A 19,913-nucleotide genomic window follows, 5' to 3' on the forward strand; every position below is an offset into this window, starting at 1 on the left:
GCAGCTTTACAAACTCCCCTTCCTCCTCACCCCTCCTCGCCACTACCCCTGCCATTGTGTGCAGCTCACACACACTCACACACACCACCACAGCCCAAATACAGGAGCCTGAGCAAAAGGATTTCCCCATGTCTGGTATAGGCAGGATCATACTAACAGTCAGTCCCTCCCCAAAGTCACCATTTTGGGGCTCCATGAGCACAGTAGCAGTAAATTCCACAGGATAAAAGGGAATTCCACCTAAAAGGAAAGATCTCCTCACTGCTCACTCCCACTGGCCCTGGCCTTTGCGCCCCCTGCGATGCTTCTCTTAATGCATGCCCATTCAAATGCACTAAATGGCAGCAGCAGTCTCTTCTCTTTCTGGCAGCGCAGTGACTTCAGCCTGGCAGACAGAGCGCATGGAGCTCATAAATCTGCAGGATTAGTCAGATTTAATTGCCGTCCTGAGCTGCCATTGATTTTATGCGTGTCCCGGCTTGGGAAAGACATGTCCCCCTTTTTACACCCAAATGAATGCAATCACTGTATTTCACACACAGTGTCACATTGCTGGGAGATAGCAATACATTAACACCCACATAAATGGCTATAGCAGCCGAAGAATGCTGTTCACACAATAGGTAAGACTGAAAGCGAGGAACTATTAGCATTTAGAGTTGGAGGCTGGAGGCTGGACGTTAGAGAAAAACATATTTCCTGTTGACTACAGAGGAGGAGCTCTTTTAATTCAGAGTGACTAAACTTATAAAAACCATTACATTCAAATCAACAACACACCAGTGAGCCAGAGCTGGGGCATGTTGCTGTGTGTCTGTCTGGTGACCTTTGCTCTGGCGAGTGCATCTGGAAGGTGGAACACAAAGCCCTCGGCGCTCGCTGACTGTGGTGCTCTGCTAAGGGAGCGGGCCGCCTGAGCAAACGGGCACATTCTTTCTGCCTGAGGTCACTAGTTGGTCCCATTCAACCCCCTTCCACCACCCTCCCTCCCTCGTTCCCTCATAGAGAGGGGGAGGGCTCCCTGCCTCCCTCTCTCTCCCTCTAGCCTTTGTCACAGGAGAGGAAAGTGCTGGGCTGGCTGTAGTGGGCTGGGGCTCAGGGCTCCTCTCCTCTTCTCCTCAGCTCACAGCCCCTGAGCACAGTGGGACATGTGGCATTTTCCATGGAGTTCAGGACCAAATGGCTCCCTGATTGGGATTTTACACTCAAGATACTGTACATAGTTTTTATAGCTCCAACATTGGTTTCCCATGACTCAGTGCTGCGTTTCACAGACATGCACATAAAGGGCCGTGCATCTTGAAATAATTGGAGCGATTCTCTCAGCTAGATATTTAACCCATCAGAAATCATTTTAGAGAACTACAACAAACTGCAGTGAACTGGTCAAATAAAATAATTCTCTGAGGAAAAATAAAATCCTTAGTGAGTCATACTCCAGCAATCAAAGTCTTGTGATCATGTAGTCAGTGTGGTAGATTGTGGACCAGTCATGGATGCCTGGTGGCGGTACTGTAGCACTGCTGACTGCCACTCCTGGTGCCAACCAGCCCGGCATCTGGACATGTCATTTTACCTGTGTCATTTATAAAATCCCTATGCTACTATGTTGACTTTTAATGACCTGGCTGTTGGCCATAGGCAACTTTTTTAAATTTATTTTTTAACTATAGTTGCTAAGCCAAGACATGAGATCACAATAAATACTGAATGAATATCTCCTTATGTAAATAATCTGAATAATGCCCTAGATTACCATATTTTAAATGATCAGTATCCCCATATTCTTCCTGTAGGAGGGAAACATCAAGCATGTTGCACCCTCTCAGTTTCTATCCCTCTCCTCTCCTCTCCTCTCCTCTCCTCTCCTCTCCTCTCCTCTCCTCTCCTCTCCTCTCCTCTCCTCTCCTCTCCTCTCCTCTCCTCTCCTCTCCTCTCCTCTCCTCTCCTCTCCTCTCCTCTCCTCTCCTCTCCTCTCCTCTCCTCTCCTCTCCTCTCCTCTCCTCTCTCCTCTCAGAACAAGTGGGCCTTTATCACCTGCAGGCAGGCAGCGGGGATCTGAGGGGGAGGAGGCAGAGAGGGAGAGGCGGAGGGAGGGCCTGCCCACTACTGTGGTAAGTAAAAGAAGGATGCTGGAGGTAGTGACTCACTCAGATTGCTGGGGACTTCAGAAAGGAATGCTTCGATCCCGGCAACGTGAGCATGTGCTGACCTGCTGCTGTTTCAAAATGGTTTTTAAGTAAGTCTCTCTTTAAAGAGAACAGCCAAGTTAAGACACCAACAGAGCCACAAGCACATCTCTCAAATAGAAAACACAGAAGCTACGGAATCTCCCAGTCTCTCAAATATCATTAAGAGCTAGGATAAAACCATGACCCACTCAGTCTCTCTCAGAAACTACCCCACAACTAAATCACAGCGAAAGTCATGATCAAGTAGTCGAACCATTGCCAAAGGCAGCACGGGTTACACCACCAAGCTGTTGTACATCATTTAAAACCTTGGCCAGATCCCACAATTTACACTCAGATGAGGGAGTAGTATAGAAATATAATGACTAGATTATATTTATATGGGGAGTAGCCAGGCTAACTCTACTTAGTGCAGCCATCTACCATACCCCAGACAGAACCCCATAGCAGACAGCAGAACATTGAGATGTGTGCCCTGTGCCAGCCAGCCAGGTGCAGCTGGTGAGTGACTGAGGAAACCACAATGCATCATAAACAGGTTTCAGAAATACAAGGCCCCTGGCTGTTTTCTCCTGGCTGGTGTGAGAGGCACAAGCAGGATGTGTTACAGTAACACAGATGTAACTAGTTAATCACTAGCGTTCCCCATTATAGGCATGGATACATGTGAGCTAGCAGACAAAATGTATGTGGAAGGAGGAAGTGGGTGGTGATCCAGTCAGGAGCTGGGCATCAACACCAGTACAGGAGACTGGTCACAGAGGTATGTGTTATGACTGTATAGTTGAGACTAGTAAATAATGAGGAGTGTGTGTGGGTATGTTTGGGCGGGTGGGGGGTGTTTGTGTGTGTGCGTGCGTGATGTGTGAGCGTATAATTACTCGCGTACACATTTTTCTGTGCGTGTGTGTGTGTGTGTGCGCGTTTATCGGTGTGTGTGTGTTTATGTGTGTGTTGTTTGCTCAGAGCCCATGCCAGGCCGACCCCCTCTGATAAGCAGGCCTGGTACACTTTGTGACTGTCTGATTGAGGTCCTCATGGGAAGGCCGGCTGAAGTGGAGGGGGGTAGTTTGCATTCCTGGCCATTTCATGAAAAAAGGGTGCAACCATAGGAGCAAGCCAAGAGGAGGGCTCAATTATGCATGGTTAAACAAAGCCCAAGGCTACCAGCCAGCAATGTCTCAGAGAACTGAACTCTCTCTGCTATGGAGCTCCTGACTCTTACAGAATAACGTTTGTGGCATTTTAGTCAAAAAGTAAAACAAAAACAGTTTGTCAACAAATAAGTTGATACATCATTAGGTGTGTTTAGAGATCTGCAGGCACTTTAAAACTAAACTTCTCAGAGGGGTTGAAAACACTCTAAAAAGCAAACATTCCCATTCATAAGAGACCCAATAATACATCACAGAGTTTACGTTAGGAATAAACCATCGCAAGAGTCAAGATGGGCCTGTTATCATCTATATACAGAGACCACTAGAATAAGAAGGGGAAGACTTGCTTCACTTCTGGATAGATTTCACCAAACATATTTCATTCTGAATAACAGAGAAGTATAGATTCTCTTTTTCTGTACTGTTTAAACCATTATAGATGGGTAATAATGTCTGACCAATATAAACAGACTACAGTATATCTCTCTGGTCTGACTCAAGTACACTTTTCAAAGCAGGTCAAAAGGAATCTGTAGAGAAACCTCGGGATTAGAGACACTGCCCCTCATTCTTCAACCACACAATACACCTGAAAGTATATCTATTCAATTACATGTCAATTATATGCATTTCTTCCAAAGCCAAGGGATCAGCATCCATGTACATCAGCGCATGAATGAAAGCAACCTTGCTCCAAACTCTCTCTGACTTCACCCTCGTCTCCACTTGAAACTAGAGAGGACAATTGGAGTCAGGTGACAGGGCAGCACTACACACACAAATATACACACGCGCAAGCACACACACGTATACACACATACACACAACATGCATAAACACATTTTTTCAGGTTGACTGCAGATTAATCATCCGTCTCTACAACCCATCTCTACAGTTCCGATATATAATCTGTGTTCCTGTCAAATAGAGAATAGAGCATTCTGCTGATAACTCCCAAAGACACTCTGGCAACCAACATCAATGTTGTGCTAAGAAATGAAAATACAGGACATCTGTGATGCCAGCCAATGATGCAGCTGCTGAGTAGGAGTAGAGGACAGAGGGATATATACACCTACCACAGGAGTAACAGGTGAAGCAGTTGGTATGGTACAGATTCCCCATGGCCTGACAGGCTTGGCTGGCTCCATACACACCCTTTCCACACTTGATACAGATACCTTGAGGAGGGAAGAGACACAGGTTAACATCTAGACATAATCATCATTATTTTACATTGACATTGTAGTCATTAGGCAGAGCGACTTACAGGATGACCACACCTCTTGCATCGCATGCACGAGCATTGCAAAATACATTTAGAAATCTATGTTATTCAATTATTGCACCCAAACTGCTCGCGCATGCCAACAAGCATCTGCGTTGCCAAGGGCTAAAATAGAAATTGGTTCTATTTCTAACGCATATCGTGCTGAAAGTCCTGCCTCTCCCATCTCCTCATTGGTTTATAGAAGCAGGTAACCACGTGCCATCTCCTCATTGGTTATACCCACGTGGGTGACAAAGACGAACGAGGTCAGTGGCGGTAATGCACCTAATTTATGAAAGTTGCCAATCGCAATATAAAGTCAAGAGAAGAACATGCCTGGAAGGAAGAGAGATGACTAGAAACGATTCGGTTGACCGTTTTATGTGTGGATTAATTGCCGGAGTAGAGGACCTTGTGCATTTCAGGTAAAATAACAACTCAATGTTTATATCCCAGGACAAATTATCTAATCAAGTGCAAGCTAACTAGCTAAATTGACATAAATGTTTAATGCTTTTCGACCTGTCCCCAAATTAATATAATTGGTTCAGAGTTTGTTTTGATATTTTAACCTGCGTGTCGTGATTGCGTTTGGTGTGGGGGGACAAAATACATTTATGCACGATAGCGCATGTGCGCTGCCGGTTTGGGTTCCGTGTCACAGGAAAAATTAGGGTTAAGTGCCTTGCTCAAGGACACATTGACAGATGTTTCACCTAGTTGGCACGGGGATTCGAACCAGCAACTTTTCGGTTACTGGCCCAACATTCTTAACCGCTAGGCTACCTGCCAACCATTATCAGCAACATATTCATCATGAATCCTACTTTCATACAGCAGTAAAGTACACGTCATTGTAACTGCTTTAGCTAGTAACTTCCATGTTCCATCAATGATCTATAAAGGGTGTATATACAGTACTTGAACCAAACTAATGTGTCTCTGTGAGGTTCATTGATCTATGTTGTATCTAAATTAAAAATAAATTAACCAGAGGTGTTAGGGGTTGGCAGGAAGCATTCTCTTAATGTGGCACAATAACAAAGTGACTCAGCAAAAGTTAGTGGGTTATGTCCCAACGGACGACCACTGACCTGGAAACACTAGACAATTTAGTGGAAAAAAAGGTGAATTACCCACAGGTGTGGACTACAAACTTTCATCTATGTGGTTCTTTTTAGGTTAATAGTAAACCCTTACTAAGGAAGGAGATAAGGAAGTCACCCAGCCGGTGACAACTATTTGGACATAGCATTGGACTAATGATTCCCCTGCTTTCCTCTCACGCACAAGATGGCCTCCGCAGTGGTCACATTCAACAACGAGTGCAGGGTCAAAGCCTGGGTAGGGTGAGTCCAGGGTCACTACGCCTACAGGACACAACATCCCTACAGGGGATTGACCCCCCCCCCCCCCCCAACTTCCTCCCATGATGACAGTAATGAAGAAAGAGTGTCATCATCTAGTCCTCTCTCTAACAATTTATTCTGACAGTATTTCAAGGCAATGATACTTTCTAGAGCCAGGCCAATTTAAAATATGTGCTGGGCTTATACTGCTATAGATGCAGGATGTCTCTTTGACAGGTCTTAACCCCTTAGACTCATAAATGGCCTATATGGATAAGGCTAAATGTAAATGTTTCTTACAGAACAAATATGGAAAGCATATGCGCAACCATGGTAGCAATTAAAAGGGAACATTTAGGAGATTATGGGAAAATTATTAGACTAAAGATGAGGACATGCCAGCTGACAAGACTGAATCCAAACATCACACTGTTGACAATGTAAATTACATTAGTTTTATCGGGGGCGTAACTTTCACTGGGGACAGGTGGACATGCCCCCCCCCCATTCTAAAATTTAAATTCCCCCCCCACAATTTTATTATTGGAATGTGATATAAAACGAGGCAACTGTGTGACGTTAGGTAATGTTTCATCCCCTCTCGACTGAGGTGAATGAAAAAGCTATGCTAGTGAGTAGCTAATACAGCCAGGTCTGCTCTAGCCTCTAGTTATCTGTCAGATAGTGATATGAGGTGGCTATTATTACTATCTAACAGCAGTTGTATGTATAGAAATGTTTTGTTGCCTTTGTTTTGTGATGTTAAAAAATGAACATGGCAAGCTTGGCAGTTTATGTACCGTCAGAGAGAGCTGGCCAAAAATGTAATTTCATTTGCTATTATTTTTGCCTCAATCAAACTATACCTCAATCAAACGATGAAACCATCGGCCAAGCAATTGAAGATGGATATTCTGACGTCTTTTCAGTGCAATGTGAGTTCTATTAGTCAGTTATCAATGTAACGTAATCTGTCAGTTTCTCAAGCTAATTCTCAATTTTTCACACTGACACAGTAATAAACAGCTCTAAAGTTACAGGCTTCACTGTCATGGTGCACAGTAGAGGCCTGTGTGGGACCGATCTTTATCATCTCACTTCTGCTCGCACCCGCTGGCTTTCTGTCCGGCTCCAACCCGCTACAGCAAGAACTGGTTCCAAACCCAACCGCAGTCCCGCAATGTTATTTTATGCGGATGTGACACAGATCACTTGCCAGGCATGGTCCCAGCAATTTTGTGCCCTATAGCCTATATCAGACTAAGAAATATGGGTGATAAATATGTAGCCCTATTCTAGGCAATGTAGCAAACTATAGCCTAATCATAGACCTATTTAGGAAGTACATTTCCTTGCAAAGATAACTGCTCCATGCTTCTCCGCCCATGTACACATAGGCCTACTCTATTTAATTGAGACCACACAGGCACCTGATCTCGCTGGTATGGCTACTGAACTGGAAGCAGCAAGAATGATGACAGTCACACTTGCTACATTTAGCATAGTCCTGTTGTATATCGCCTACCTTTTAGGAGGACGATTTGCAGGCAGAGACAAATGAATGAGTAATCCTTTTCAATGATGATTACATTTTTTGATTATCAATATTTATTTACATATTTAAGTTTTAAGGACCATATCAAAATAATCTGTGGGACAACAAAAATATTTTCATCCCAAAGTCGTCTGTCTGAACATCTGCTCCCGCCTGTGAGTTTCATCTTGAATTGATGGGTAGACCTACAGTAGCTACAGGACAGCAGTTTAAAGCTACAGTCTGGGATCTGGGAATAATGGTAATTTCAATTATTGAACCATTGATTCTATTCTTGGATAATATAAAGAATAAATGTACACCAAAGTAATTCTTTCTCATGCCTCATTTTAGGAGGATTGTGACATTACGTGAATGGTGAAAGGGGTCTCAGCAGGGTCAGGCAGCCAGGGAAGATCAGTCTGGGACAGAGGTGAGGTGAATTTTCGCAGATACAACACTTTATTCTCTCTGTTCAGCAAACACTGGACAAGCCAGATGCTATTTTAAGGCAGTCTGACAAACCTCCAAAGTTGATTTCCAAACTGTTTCAAGGGTTGATAGAGGCTTTTCCCGATGACACAAAACATGTAAAACAAAAATGTGAGGAAGACCTGGGAGACACTATTGATGATGATGAATGGATACAGAGATGTTAGAATGCCCAGTCATGTTCATATACAGTACTAGTCCAATGTTTGGACACACCTACTCATTCAAGGGTTTTTCTTAATTTTTTAAACTTTTTTCTACATTGTAGAATAATAGTGAAGACATCAAAACCATAAAATAACACATATGGAATCATGTAGTAACCAAAAAAGTGTTAAACAAATCAAAATATATTTATATTTGAGATTCTTCAAAGTAGTAACTTTTGACTGGTATATTTTTTTAAGGGATGTGTCCCCCCCACTTCTAAAACCAAAGTTGCACCCCTGAGTTTTATTATATGTAAATGTGAAGTGCACATTTGGACTCACGTTTGCTTGGCTTGCTTGTATGACATCAAAGCGGAATTTATTATAATCCTCAACATTTCATCTTCCAAAAGAAATAGGGTTCTCGTAATATACAGCATTTCCCTCACTTACACGGAACCCAAACCGGCTGCGCGCATGCGCCATCGTGCATACATTTATTTTGTCCCCCTACACCAAACGCGATCATGACACGTAGGTTAAAATATCTAAATAAACTCTGAACCAATTACATACATTTGTGGACAGGCCAAAAAGCATTAAACATGTATGGCAATTTAGCTAGTTAGCTTGCACTTGCTAGCTAATTTGTCCTATTTAGCTAGCTTGCTGTTGCTAGCTATTTTGTCCTGGGATATAAACATTGAGTTGTTATTTTACCTGAAATGCACAAGGTCCTCTACTCCGACAATTAATCCACACATAAAACGGTCAACCGAATCGTTTCTAGTCATCTCTCCTCCCAGGCTTTTTCATCTTTGAACTTATATGGTGATTGGCATCTACACTTAGTATTACCACGACAACTGGCAAAACAGTTAGTCTTTCAATCACCCACGTAGGTATAACCAATGAGGAGATGGCACGTGGTTACCTGCTTCTATAAACCAATGAGGAGATGGGAGAGGCAGGACTTGCAGTGCGATCTGCGTCAGAAATAGGAATGACTTCTATTTTAGCCCTTGGCAACGCAGACGCTCATTGGCACACACGAGCAGTGTGGGTGCAATAATTGAATAACATATATTCCTTTGCAATGCTCGCGCACGCGACGCGAATGGTGTAGTCAGGGTATTAGACATCAAAACATTTGCAAAAGTTGCCCAATTAGTGGGAGGGATGGGGGCAACTTCTTGTCACGCGAGGTGCTCAAGTTCAGAATGGTTGTCAGTCAAAACCCATACAGAGCCTAATGGAAGAGACCCTGAGCTCTGACGTCAAGTATTGCATATTACAGTACAGCCACTGCGTTCCAATTTAGGTGCTTATCAGTGTCCAAGTCTGCCATTTTCAACCCGTATACATACGGGTACGAGCCTAAAGGGCTACCTGTGTTGGGGTCAATTCTGTATTAAGTTGCGAATTGCTTTTTAATTCCAATTAAATTCTTGAATTTGAATTAGCCACACCCCAATTAAATGAGACTTTCATGTTTCACTTCTCTGTTGAATTGCTATGAATTGCTTTGAATTCACTTCTACTTCCTTCAATTTAAATTCTATTCAAAATCTGCTTCCTGTGGGCTGTGGCCAATTCAAATTCAATTCAAATTCATTGTTTGAATTTAATTAAATTCCCCAAATTCCAAATTGACCCCATCCCTGCTTTTTACATCTATGACATCAGAGTGCGAATTGTACCGTGACATTCTTGGGAGCCTCGTGCATGCAGCATTTTTTTTTAATGGGCCTAATAGTGAAGACAAAAATGCATTACATTTTAATGGGGCATGAACACACCCGGTAATGATGTTTAAATCTGATTCTCAAACAAATCACTTCAAAAAGTAGACTAACTGTGGCTGCGTACGTTCGTCCACTCTAAAATAATTCCAGCATCCAAACAGTGCACTGTGCACGTGTCATTTCATGAAAGGGAAGAGACTAGAGGTCGACCGATTATGATTTTCAACACCGATAACGATTATTGGAGGACCAAAAAAGCCGATACAGATTAATCGGCCCATTTGTAATAATGACAATTACAACAATACTGAATTAACACTTATTTTAACTTAATATAAAACATAAATCAAATCTATTTAGCCTCAAATAAATAATGAAACATGTTCAATTTGGTTTAAATAATGCAAAAACAAAGTGTTGGAGAAGAAAGTAATATGTGCCATGTAAAAATGTGTGCCATGTAAAATATGTGCCATGTAAAAAAGCTAACGTTTAAGTTCCTTGCTCAGAACATGAGAACATATTAAAGTTGGTGGTTCCTTTTAACATGAGACTTCAATATTCCAAGGTAAGAGGTTTTAGGTTGTAGTTAATATAGTATTTATAGGACTATTTCTCTCTATACCATTTGTATTTCATAAACCTTTTATTGGATGTTCTTATAGGCACTATAGTATTGCCAGTGTAACAGTATAGCCTCCGTCCCCCTCCTTGCCCCTACCTGGGCTCGAACCAGGAACACATAGACAACAGCCACACTCGAAGCATCATTACCCATCGCTCCACAAAAGCCGCGGCCCTTACAGCACAAGGGGAATAACTACTCCAAATCTAAAAGTGAGTGACGTTTGAAACAGTATTAGTGCACACCCAGCTAACTAGCTAGCCATTTCACATTGGTTACACCAGCCATTAGGCTGATAGGCTTGAAGTCATAAACAGCGCTGTGCTTGCGAAGAGCTGCTGGCAAAACACACGAAAGTGCTGTTTGAATGAATGATTACGGGCCTGCTGCTGCTCAGTCAGACTGCTCTATCAAATCAGACATAATTATAACATAATAACACACAGAAATACGAGCCTTTGGTCATTAATATGATCGAATCCGGAAACTATCATTTCGAAAACAAAACGAGAAATGACAATTTCACCTGGTTAATATTGCCTGCTAAACTGGATCAGTAGTTATAACTAGTGATTATGATTGATTGTGTTTTATAAGATAAGTTTAATGCTAGCTAGCAATTTACCTTGGCTTCTACTACATTCGCGTAACAGGCAGGATACTCGAGGAGTGCAATGGTTAGAGCGTTGGACTAGTTAACTGTGCGGTTGCAAGATTGGAACCCCTGAGCTGACAAGGTGAAAATCTGTCGTTCTGCCCCTGAACAAGGCAGTTAACCCACAGTTCCTAGGCAGTCATTGAAAATAAGAATGTGTTCTTAACTGACTTGCCTAGTTAAATAAAAGGCATTAATCGGTCGACCTCTAGAAGAGACATCTGTTAAAAACACCATAATGACATTCAGCGGTTGTCATTAGGCATACTACAGTGGTGTGTGTGTATTCATGGATGCCAATGGAAGCCATACTTCCCCAAAAATGTGAACAATAAAAAAAGCATATGAAATAATGCTTCAATAAGGTTTCATAATTGTTCAATTCGCAAGTAGTTGAATCTATCTCACCGGAGAAAGCATCCGAGTGATCGAAACTGCGGCCCTCTGTCTCAGTATGTGTATCATATGTATCTGATGCTGTCTGGCCAAAAAGAGTATGACAGGTGCTGTTTCGCTCGCTTGGATGCTTTCTCCGGTGAGATTCATGCGTCTTGCCGTTGGTGCGCATCTCGTCAAATTATAAATATTTAATGACCCTCCCAAAGGTGAACTTTTGTTGCCTTTAGAGGAGCTCATGTCTCATTCATCCTCTGTAATTCGCACTCTGTATGACATTTTTTTAAATGAAGGACTATGGTACCCTAAGGCTATCCAAAGGTTAGGCCCACATGCTTCCTGTCAACAAGAGTCACCCAGCTGGACCAAAGTCAAATATTGGTATTTCCTATTCCAACTTAAACTCATGACACTGTTCCTGCACTCAGAAAAGATAAGAGGAACATTTTGGGCTATTCTCTCTGATAAGGTTAAAGAGCCAAACTATGAATCATCTTAATCACAATAGCTTGGCCAAAATAAATATCTAGAATAGCCATTGGCAAGAAAATAAAATATTACTGTCCAGATTTGGTAGATCCCATATTACCTCTATATTCCCTATAACGAGAGAGGCAGAAGACTGGAAAGTGTAGTTACGTAACCACCTAAAAGTGAACATGAAAAAGATGCCTGTGGTGTCGAAATGTTGTCTGTTTTGTGCGTCTCAAACTACTGTGGGAGTTGAATACTTTTTTATTTGTATCTGTCCAGCACCTGAACAAGTTAGATTTACTAAAAGTGATCAAGATATCAGATTGGAGTGTTCCATGGTGTTTCTGAAGACTACGGATCTTGAACTGCAAGCACTCTGACAATGTCAACGTGCACACAGTATTCTGGATAATTGCTCATATCCTGGTCTTATTTTTCTTATATTTATTAATCTCTTGTATGTTCTTCTTTAGTTCTTTTCTTTTTTTCTTGGGATTATTTGTGTATCAGTATTGTACTGTTTACTGCACTGCTGGAGCTAGGAACACAAGCATTTCGCTGCACCTGTTTCAACATCTGCTCATCTATGTACGCGAAAAATAAACTTTGATTTATTCAGGATAAGCTTTACATGCACCGTTAATTTACCGCCCATGAGTGTCTCTGTATTCATAAATAAACAGAATATTGCTCATTTACCCAAGGACGGTGAAAATATTTTTTGAAATGGGGAGCGGAAAAAAATTATTGTACACCTAATTTTGATATTTTTCTGCTTATAATTTCCGACATTAGGAAGGCTATTTGTTTGTCAACTTTGTCAGTCTATAATTATATACAGACAGCTTCTCTTCCATCATTCCTTGTTGCTCTAGAACACTAAATAAAGCCTTGCTCACCAGAATGTCATTCATCGATAGAATGAAAGCATTATCAATAATGTAGTTGACATTGGTAGCGTTCTCTTTCATTTCTGCTTCTCTCATGCAGCGAAGACATTTAGGGACTGGGGAGATTTTCCGTTCAAAATTGACATCAGTTTGTTGACCGGTTTTAACTTGTTAGGGCTAGGGTCCTTTTTCTAGATTTTCGGATTCCTATCTTGGCATGTTGAACGAGTGGATTACTCAAATCGATGGCGCCAACTAAACAGACCTTTTGGGATATGAAGAAGGATTTTATCTAACAAAACGACACTACATGTTTTAGCTGGAACCCTTTGGATGACAAATCAGAGGAAGATTTTCAAAAAGTAAGGGAATTTTTAATTTGTGAATTTATAAAACCTGTGCCGGAGGAAAGATATTTTGATGTGGGGCGCCGTCCTCAAACAGTCGCATGGCATGCTTTTGCTGTAAAGCCTACTGTAAATCGGACAGTGCAGTTAGATTAACAAGAACTTAAGCTTTCAACCAATATAAGACACTTGTATGTCCATAAATGTTTAATATCCATCATTTTTTAAATTATTTATTTGAATTGCGTGCCCTCCGGTTTCGGGATGCTAGCGGGACACCTAGCCCAAAGAGGTTTTTTAAGGAAATGAAAATCTGTGAAAACAATCCAACATGTTTCTGACAGTAATTCAGTTTGCCTTGGAAGCATATTTTATGACTGAAAGTGAAATACTGTCAGCTTTTTATGTCGCAGGAAAAAAATGCACGTTTAGCTACAAACAGGTCCCAAAGCGCGCATTCGCATTTTCTCAAGATGAAAGAAAGAAATCATATTTCTCCACTCCTATTCCCAAGACAAAATTAACATTTGGTCTATCATTTTACTGCAAGAAACAATTAATTATGCATGAGTTAATGTTAATAGCCTACATCAGAGTCCAGACTTCAGTTACTATTCCAACTATTACTTTTCCCATCTGAACTTCAAAGTTGATACTATGTGAAACTGAGTCTGCGCAGACCGTTTAACAACAGTAAATGGGATAAGATGTAAACATGCCACAGTATCCCGTCTAAGATCAGCATATCCCAGGCATCTTATCTGGGTTTCTTAAAACCAGGATAGGAGCTTTATTTGGGTTATTGTAAACTCAAAAACAGGGATATTGGTGTGCATGTAGGGCTGCAGGTAGCCTAGCGGTTAGAGCATTGGGCCAGTAGCCTTCAGCAAGAATCTTAACCGTACTACTATGTGTATGTGACAATAAAACATATATAGCCTATTTATGTGTAAATATGGTCATTGACTATAATCTGCCTTGCTTCAGCTGACAGCAATTAGACTCTTTTGATTACGCCAAGGCTGCTGGCTGATCTGTACTACCTCCAAACTCCAAGCCCAGCATACTACTCTAGTCTGGTCTGGTCTGCTAATGTTCCTGGTCTGCCAATCTCACTGCTAATGGTCTTTAAATACTCCCCCACTGTTCCAGAACTTCCAGGAATATTTCTGAACATGTTTTTGTTTTTTTCCATAATTGAGGCATTGGCATCGAACAATTCCATGAACAGTGTGGACAAACTGTTGGCTGCCATACAATTTAAACACATGAATCTGCACTGATAATGGCAGGTCCTGAAAATGTAATGGCACCTCTGTTATACCATCTGTACCACACTTGCACCTCTTCTGCTCTGCTTTGAAAAGATGGCTGTTCCTAGGAGATACAGGCTGGAGAAATGTGAAGCTAGCAGTGACAAGTCTTCACAAGGTTTACAAGGCAAAGGCTATCTGTGGTCTCTGATCTTGGAGTGTCTGAACTTTGAGTGCAAGGCCCAAGTGCTCCCAGGGAGTAGAGCTGAAATGTGTTATGGTGAGGTGGGGAAGGTAGGGGGGAGTCTGCACTCCAGGGTGGTTGATTTTTGGAGGGAATGTGGACTCCCACCACTTGACGATATCTCTGCTAAGCAGGTCATTATCACAACACCCCCACACACACACAGTTTATTGTGCATTCTCCAGACCAAGGTCTCCTCCAGCTATCTCAGTCCCATTCTGCTACATTCCAGACGCATGCACTTGCCTGAAGCCTCCTCTGTCTACTACGGTATCTGACTACAAGACAGATAGCGGTGCTGAGATGTTTGCAGGGAAATATGCTGACAATGAGGTGGGGTAGAGCAACATTCTTATAGGCTTTGTTGAGCTGATATCTTCTGAATACTCATAGGAGCAACTGCCCCAATACTGTCCTCTCTCTGCCTTTGTTTATTTTCCACTATACTTTATTTCCACTGTAGTCTAAGGCTTTGCTTATTTCCACTGTACTTCTATAGTACAATCCTGCTGGAGCTTCAGTCAGAATTGTAAACAAAACAATGGACCATGTCCATGTGCACACCGCCAGGTACATGTCTATGTGCACACCGCCAGGTACATGTCCATGTGCACACCGCCAGGTACATTTTCATGTGCAGACCGCCAGGTACATGTCCATGTGCAGACCTCCAGGTACATGTCCATGTGCAGACCGCCAGGTACATGTCCATGTGCAGACCTCCAGGTACATGTCCATGTTCAGACCTCCAGGTACATGTCCATGTACACACCTCCAGGTACATGTCCATGTGCACACCGCCAGGTACATGTCCATGTGCACACCGCCAGGTACATGTCCATGTGCACACCGCCAGGTACATGTCCATGTGCACACCGCCAGGTACATGTCCATACCTCCAGGTACATGTCCATGTGCAGACCGCCAGGTACATGTCCATGTGCACACCGCCAGGTACATGTCCATGTGCACACCTCCAGGTATATGTCCATGTGCACACCGCCAGGTACATGTCCATGTGCACACCGCCAGGTACATGTCCATGTGCACACCTCCAGGTATATGCCCATGTGCACACCGCCAGGTACATGTCCATGTGCACACCTCCAGGTACATGTCCATGTGCACACCTCCAGGTACATGTCCATGTGCACACCTCCAGGTACATGTCCATGTGCACACCTCCAGGTATATGCCCATGTGCACACCGCCAGGTACATGTCCATGTGCACACCTCCAGGTACATGTCCATGTGCACACCTCCAGGTATATGCCCATTTGCACACCGCCAGGTACATGTCCATGTGCACACCGCCAGGTACATGCCCATGTGCACACCTCCAGGTATATGCCCATGTGCACACCGCCAGGTACATGTCCATGTGCACACCTCCAGGTACATGTCCATGTGCAGACCGCCAGGTACATGTCCATGTGCACACCTCCAGGTACATGTCCATGTGCACACCTCCAGGTACATGTCCATGTGCACACCTCCAGGTACATGTCCATGTGCACACCGCCAGGTACATGTCCATGTGCACACCGCCAGGTACATGTCCATGTGCACACCTCCAGGTACATGTCCATGTGCACACCGCCAGGTACATGTCCATTTAATCTCCCAAGGTGGAAGCCTTGCCGTGAGGAAGGAAAGCTTGACAGGAAAAACAACAGAATAGGGAACTTGCTACAACTAAGGAAAAGTTCATGGCATTTTGAGCAAAGTTGACTTGAGATGATTTCCCATAAATGTTGCTGTAAAGCGTAAAAGGCCCTCTCAAACGGATGTGGACAGTGTTTAACATGAATGAAGGGACTAGGGAGGGAGAGGGTTAGAGAGGGAGAGGAACTAAGCCCGAAAAGTCTCATTTGTTCTTAATTGAAATCATTATGTCCAGTGTGATCAGGACAGGACAACACCACTGGACACATCTGGAGAAGAAAGAACATTGCCCTTCATCGTTAGTAGCACACTCAGTGATGTTGCCCATAACTCAGAGAGTTCCACACCTTTGGGGACCAGGGGTGTAGTGCTGCCGGAGAATGAAGGAGTGGCGCTCCCTCAATTTTTTCAATTTGAGAATACACGCAGCTGGTGTAACTATTTCTGGAAAATTAATTCTGATAAATTTGAAATAAATTATATTTAATTACCACTAAAATTCTATGAAAAACGATAGAATGACAAACCAAATAAATATGTATAGCAGCCTAGAGGTAGGTAAGTGGTGGTTTGTTCCCTTTCTTCTCTCTGGTGGTGAGAATGATGAAGTACTATAAGCTGTGTGTGTGCACTGTGGAAGCCCGTCGGAGGATGGACCACAATGGCCAATGAAAACGTTGAAAAACAACATTTCCCTGTGTGTGTCTGCCTTGATGTTCATAAAACTCCACGGACCCCCTCTGCGCAGTGGAACCCAGAACGAAATGTGACCACTTGGTCACAGCAACATCGTTCTGCCAAGGACACCCAAACCAGAGTGGCCACCACAAAGCCTGAGAGCCTGACCTTCTCTGGAAGTTGCTGTAGCCACCACTTGGTCAATTGATATGAATGTATTCAATATATGCAAATAAATTACATGAATTGATAGTTCACCTCTCTGTTTTCTTTTATTCTGTAATAGGGTATATTGTATTGTGTTCAAGCAAATCAAATCAACGTTTATTTATAATAGAGCATGTAAGCTACACAATACAATGAAATGCCTACTCGCAATAAAGCTCTCCTCGCAGTGCAATGATATTAAGCTAAGTATTTGTTTTTACATTAGGCAATAACCAAATAGCTACACCACGTAGTATTGTTCCTGAACTGGCCAAATGGAGGAGCTATCCTTCAGCACCACAAGTTGGTTTAACTACTTTAAGATCATTGTGTGCTCCTGGCGTTTTCCTTTCAACACTACGAAGAGCACTCCAATTGCTTAAAATGAAATATCATCAAGATCTGTTGCCTACACCGAATAGTCATCACTTATTACTATTATTACAAATAGAACACTATCACTTCACACAATAAGTAAAAAACAATCCACATGCGCCAACTCAACAGTGCGCGCCACTAGGCAGGATATACCCTTTGATTGAAACAAAATACAAGGCTAATAGTTTGTTACCACAATCTACTCTAATTCGCTCATAAAACAGTAGGCTAATAGTTTGTTACCACAATCTACTCTAATTGGCTCATAAAACAGTAGGCTATTAGTTTGTTACCACAATATACTCTAATTGGCTCATAAAACAGTAGGCTAATTCAAGAAGCTCTAATACCATATTGTCACGAGTCCGACCGAGGGTGGTTTCCCTTCCCGGTCGGGTGGCGCTCTGCGGTCGTCGTCACCGGCCTATTAGCTGCCACTGATTGTCTTTCCTCCCCCTCCTTGTATGTTTATTAGTAGCACCTGTTTGTGATGATTAGTTTGTCTTTATTAGACAGCCGGCCCGCCTGGTTGTTGTGCGGGATTATTCATTGTAACCTTCGGCTCTGTAGTAGAGGAACGTGTTAGTTCCTGGGCGTGCATTTTTCAGTAGTCATTTTTCATTCCCTGTGTTTTGGGGCCGTTATTATTGTGAGCACCCTGTGGTGCGTTGGTGCAATTAAAGAGCACAGCATCGTACTCTCTGTCTCCTGCGTTTGACTCCACACCCACGACACCCGGAGTATTACACATATTCCCATGAAACTGATTGGGATCAAACAAATGATTGGCATGGAGATGCATTTTGGACGTTTCAGACAGAGATGATGGCCTATTTGAAATATGGTAGCCTATGCCTAACTTTGTGTTTGAGGGTATTAAAAATATAACATTTTCTTTTGCACAATATGGTTAGGCAAAGGCAGATGTTGCGATTGGAGAATGCATTTTATGCATATTCTATAATGATAGGCCATTAAATTGGCTACATCTGTGGGTACAAACTTTGATTGAGTAAATAATGTCATTTACATGATTTTTTTGTGCTCCCTCACCTAAAAGAATAGCAGTACACCACTGTTGGGGACATATGAAATACACTATTAGGCTACATAAGCAAGAATGGAACTAATAAGAAATAGTAACATTCAATTTGTTTGTGTACTTGAAATCATTATGTTGATGTACAGCTGCCTGCAATGTTTGTCCAAAACCTAGATGTTTGAGAAATGGCATAAAACTGGAAAGTCTGAAAATCTCTCACAATATTTAAGCGATTATGCTGTGTTCTGTTGTTGTTCAGGCAGGCCAGGGACAGTGTGTTTGTTCTCTCTACTCATGGTCTGTTGTTGGAAGGGTAATGGCAGCACTCTAAACACTTCCCATATTCATGATAGGGAGCTAAAATACTCATACTTCACTAATGAGAGTGAATTTGTGATTAAGCTAATGCATCATGAACATGTATCATTAATGTGAGCTATGTTCACGTACCAACTGACACAAGAGTTACCAATGACCCTAAAACATTTGGCTGCCTATGTGTTTGGTGTATTCATAAGTGTATTTGTTAAAAGAGCAACTGTATCTGCTCCATTTAGCTCTAAGCCATACATTGTAGCTCAGACTGCCCTCCAGAGCGGCTGCAGCGAGAGTTGAGAGTTGGGGTGACAGACACCACCACCAACACAGTAAAAGTTGACCAAACCCTTTCTGAGTCAACCATGTAGCATTACTATACCGTCATTATTATTCTGAGCAGGTGATCAGACTTGACCCCCGACCGCCATGTCTGGCCTGCGAGCCAAGATCGTGTGCCAAGTGTCTGGTGCTGCCCGACTCCCCACTGGCTGGTTAATGAAGGGCTTCGCGGGTGGGGGGGTGGGGGGTCTGGGCGGGGGGGCGAGCTGGGGGCGGGGCCGCTCTGCTCTGGAAGCCTCAATGCTGGTCTGTCCCGGGCCAGCTGTTGATTCACAGCTCCTTCGCCACCACAACAAACAGAGGCCACACAGGGGCCTGCAGTGAGGCAGAGCACAGAGCAGAGCAACGCAGTGTGACAGCACAGACCTCAAAGCCCGGGCGATCAATTTCTCCACTGTCGCCACGGAAACAGAGCTGTGTGTGTGTGCGTGTGTGTCTCTCTCTCTCTCTCTCTCTGCCCAGCGTACTGTGAGGGGCTTCTGTCTGCTACATTCTACAGCTCTCACCTGCTCC

The 19,913-nt window shown here is 42.9% G+C and overlaps 1 protein-coding gene across 1 annotated transcript in view; it reads right to left on the bottom strand.

Annotated features, from left to right (window-relative positions):
- The window catches only part of LOC109881366 (Wilms tumor protein 1-interacting protein homolog), a 33,486-nt gene that overhangs the window by 9,621 nt on the left and 3,952 nt on the right, over positions 1-19,913 (bottom strand). The window contains exon 2 of the mRNA XM_031814410.1: positions 4,429-4,530. Within this exon, the coding sequence (XP_031670270.1) occupies positions 4,429-4,530 (102 nt within the window). The remainder of the gene's footprint in view (positions 1-4,428; positions 4,531-19,913) is intronic.

The sequence above is a fragment of the Oncorhynchus kisutch genome, linkage group LG3 (assembly GCF_002021735.2).
Source record: "Oncorhynchus kisutch isolate 150728-3 linkage group LG3, Okis_V2, whole genome shotgun sequence".
NCBI classification, from domain to species: Eukaryota; Metazoa; Chordata; class Actinopteri; order Salmoniformes; family Salmonidae; genus Oncorhynchus; species Oncorhynchus kisutch.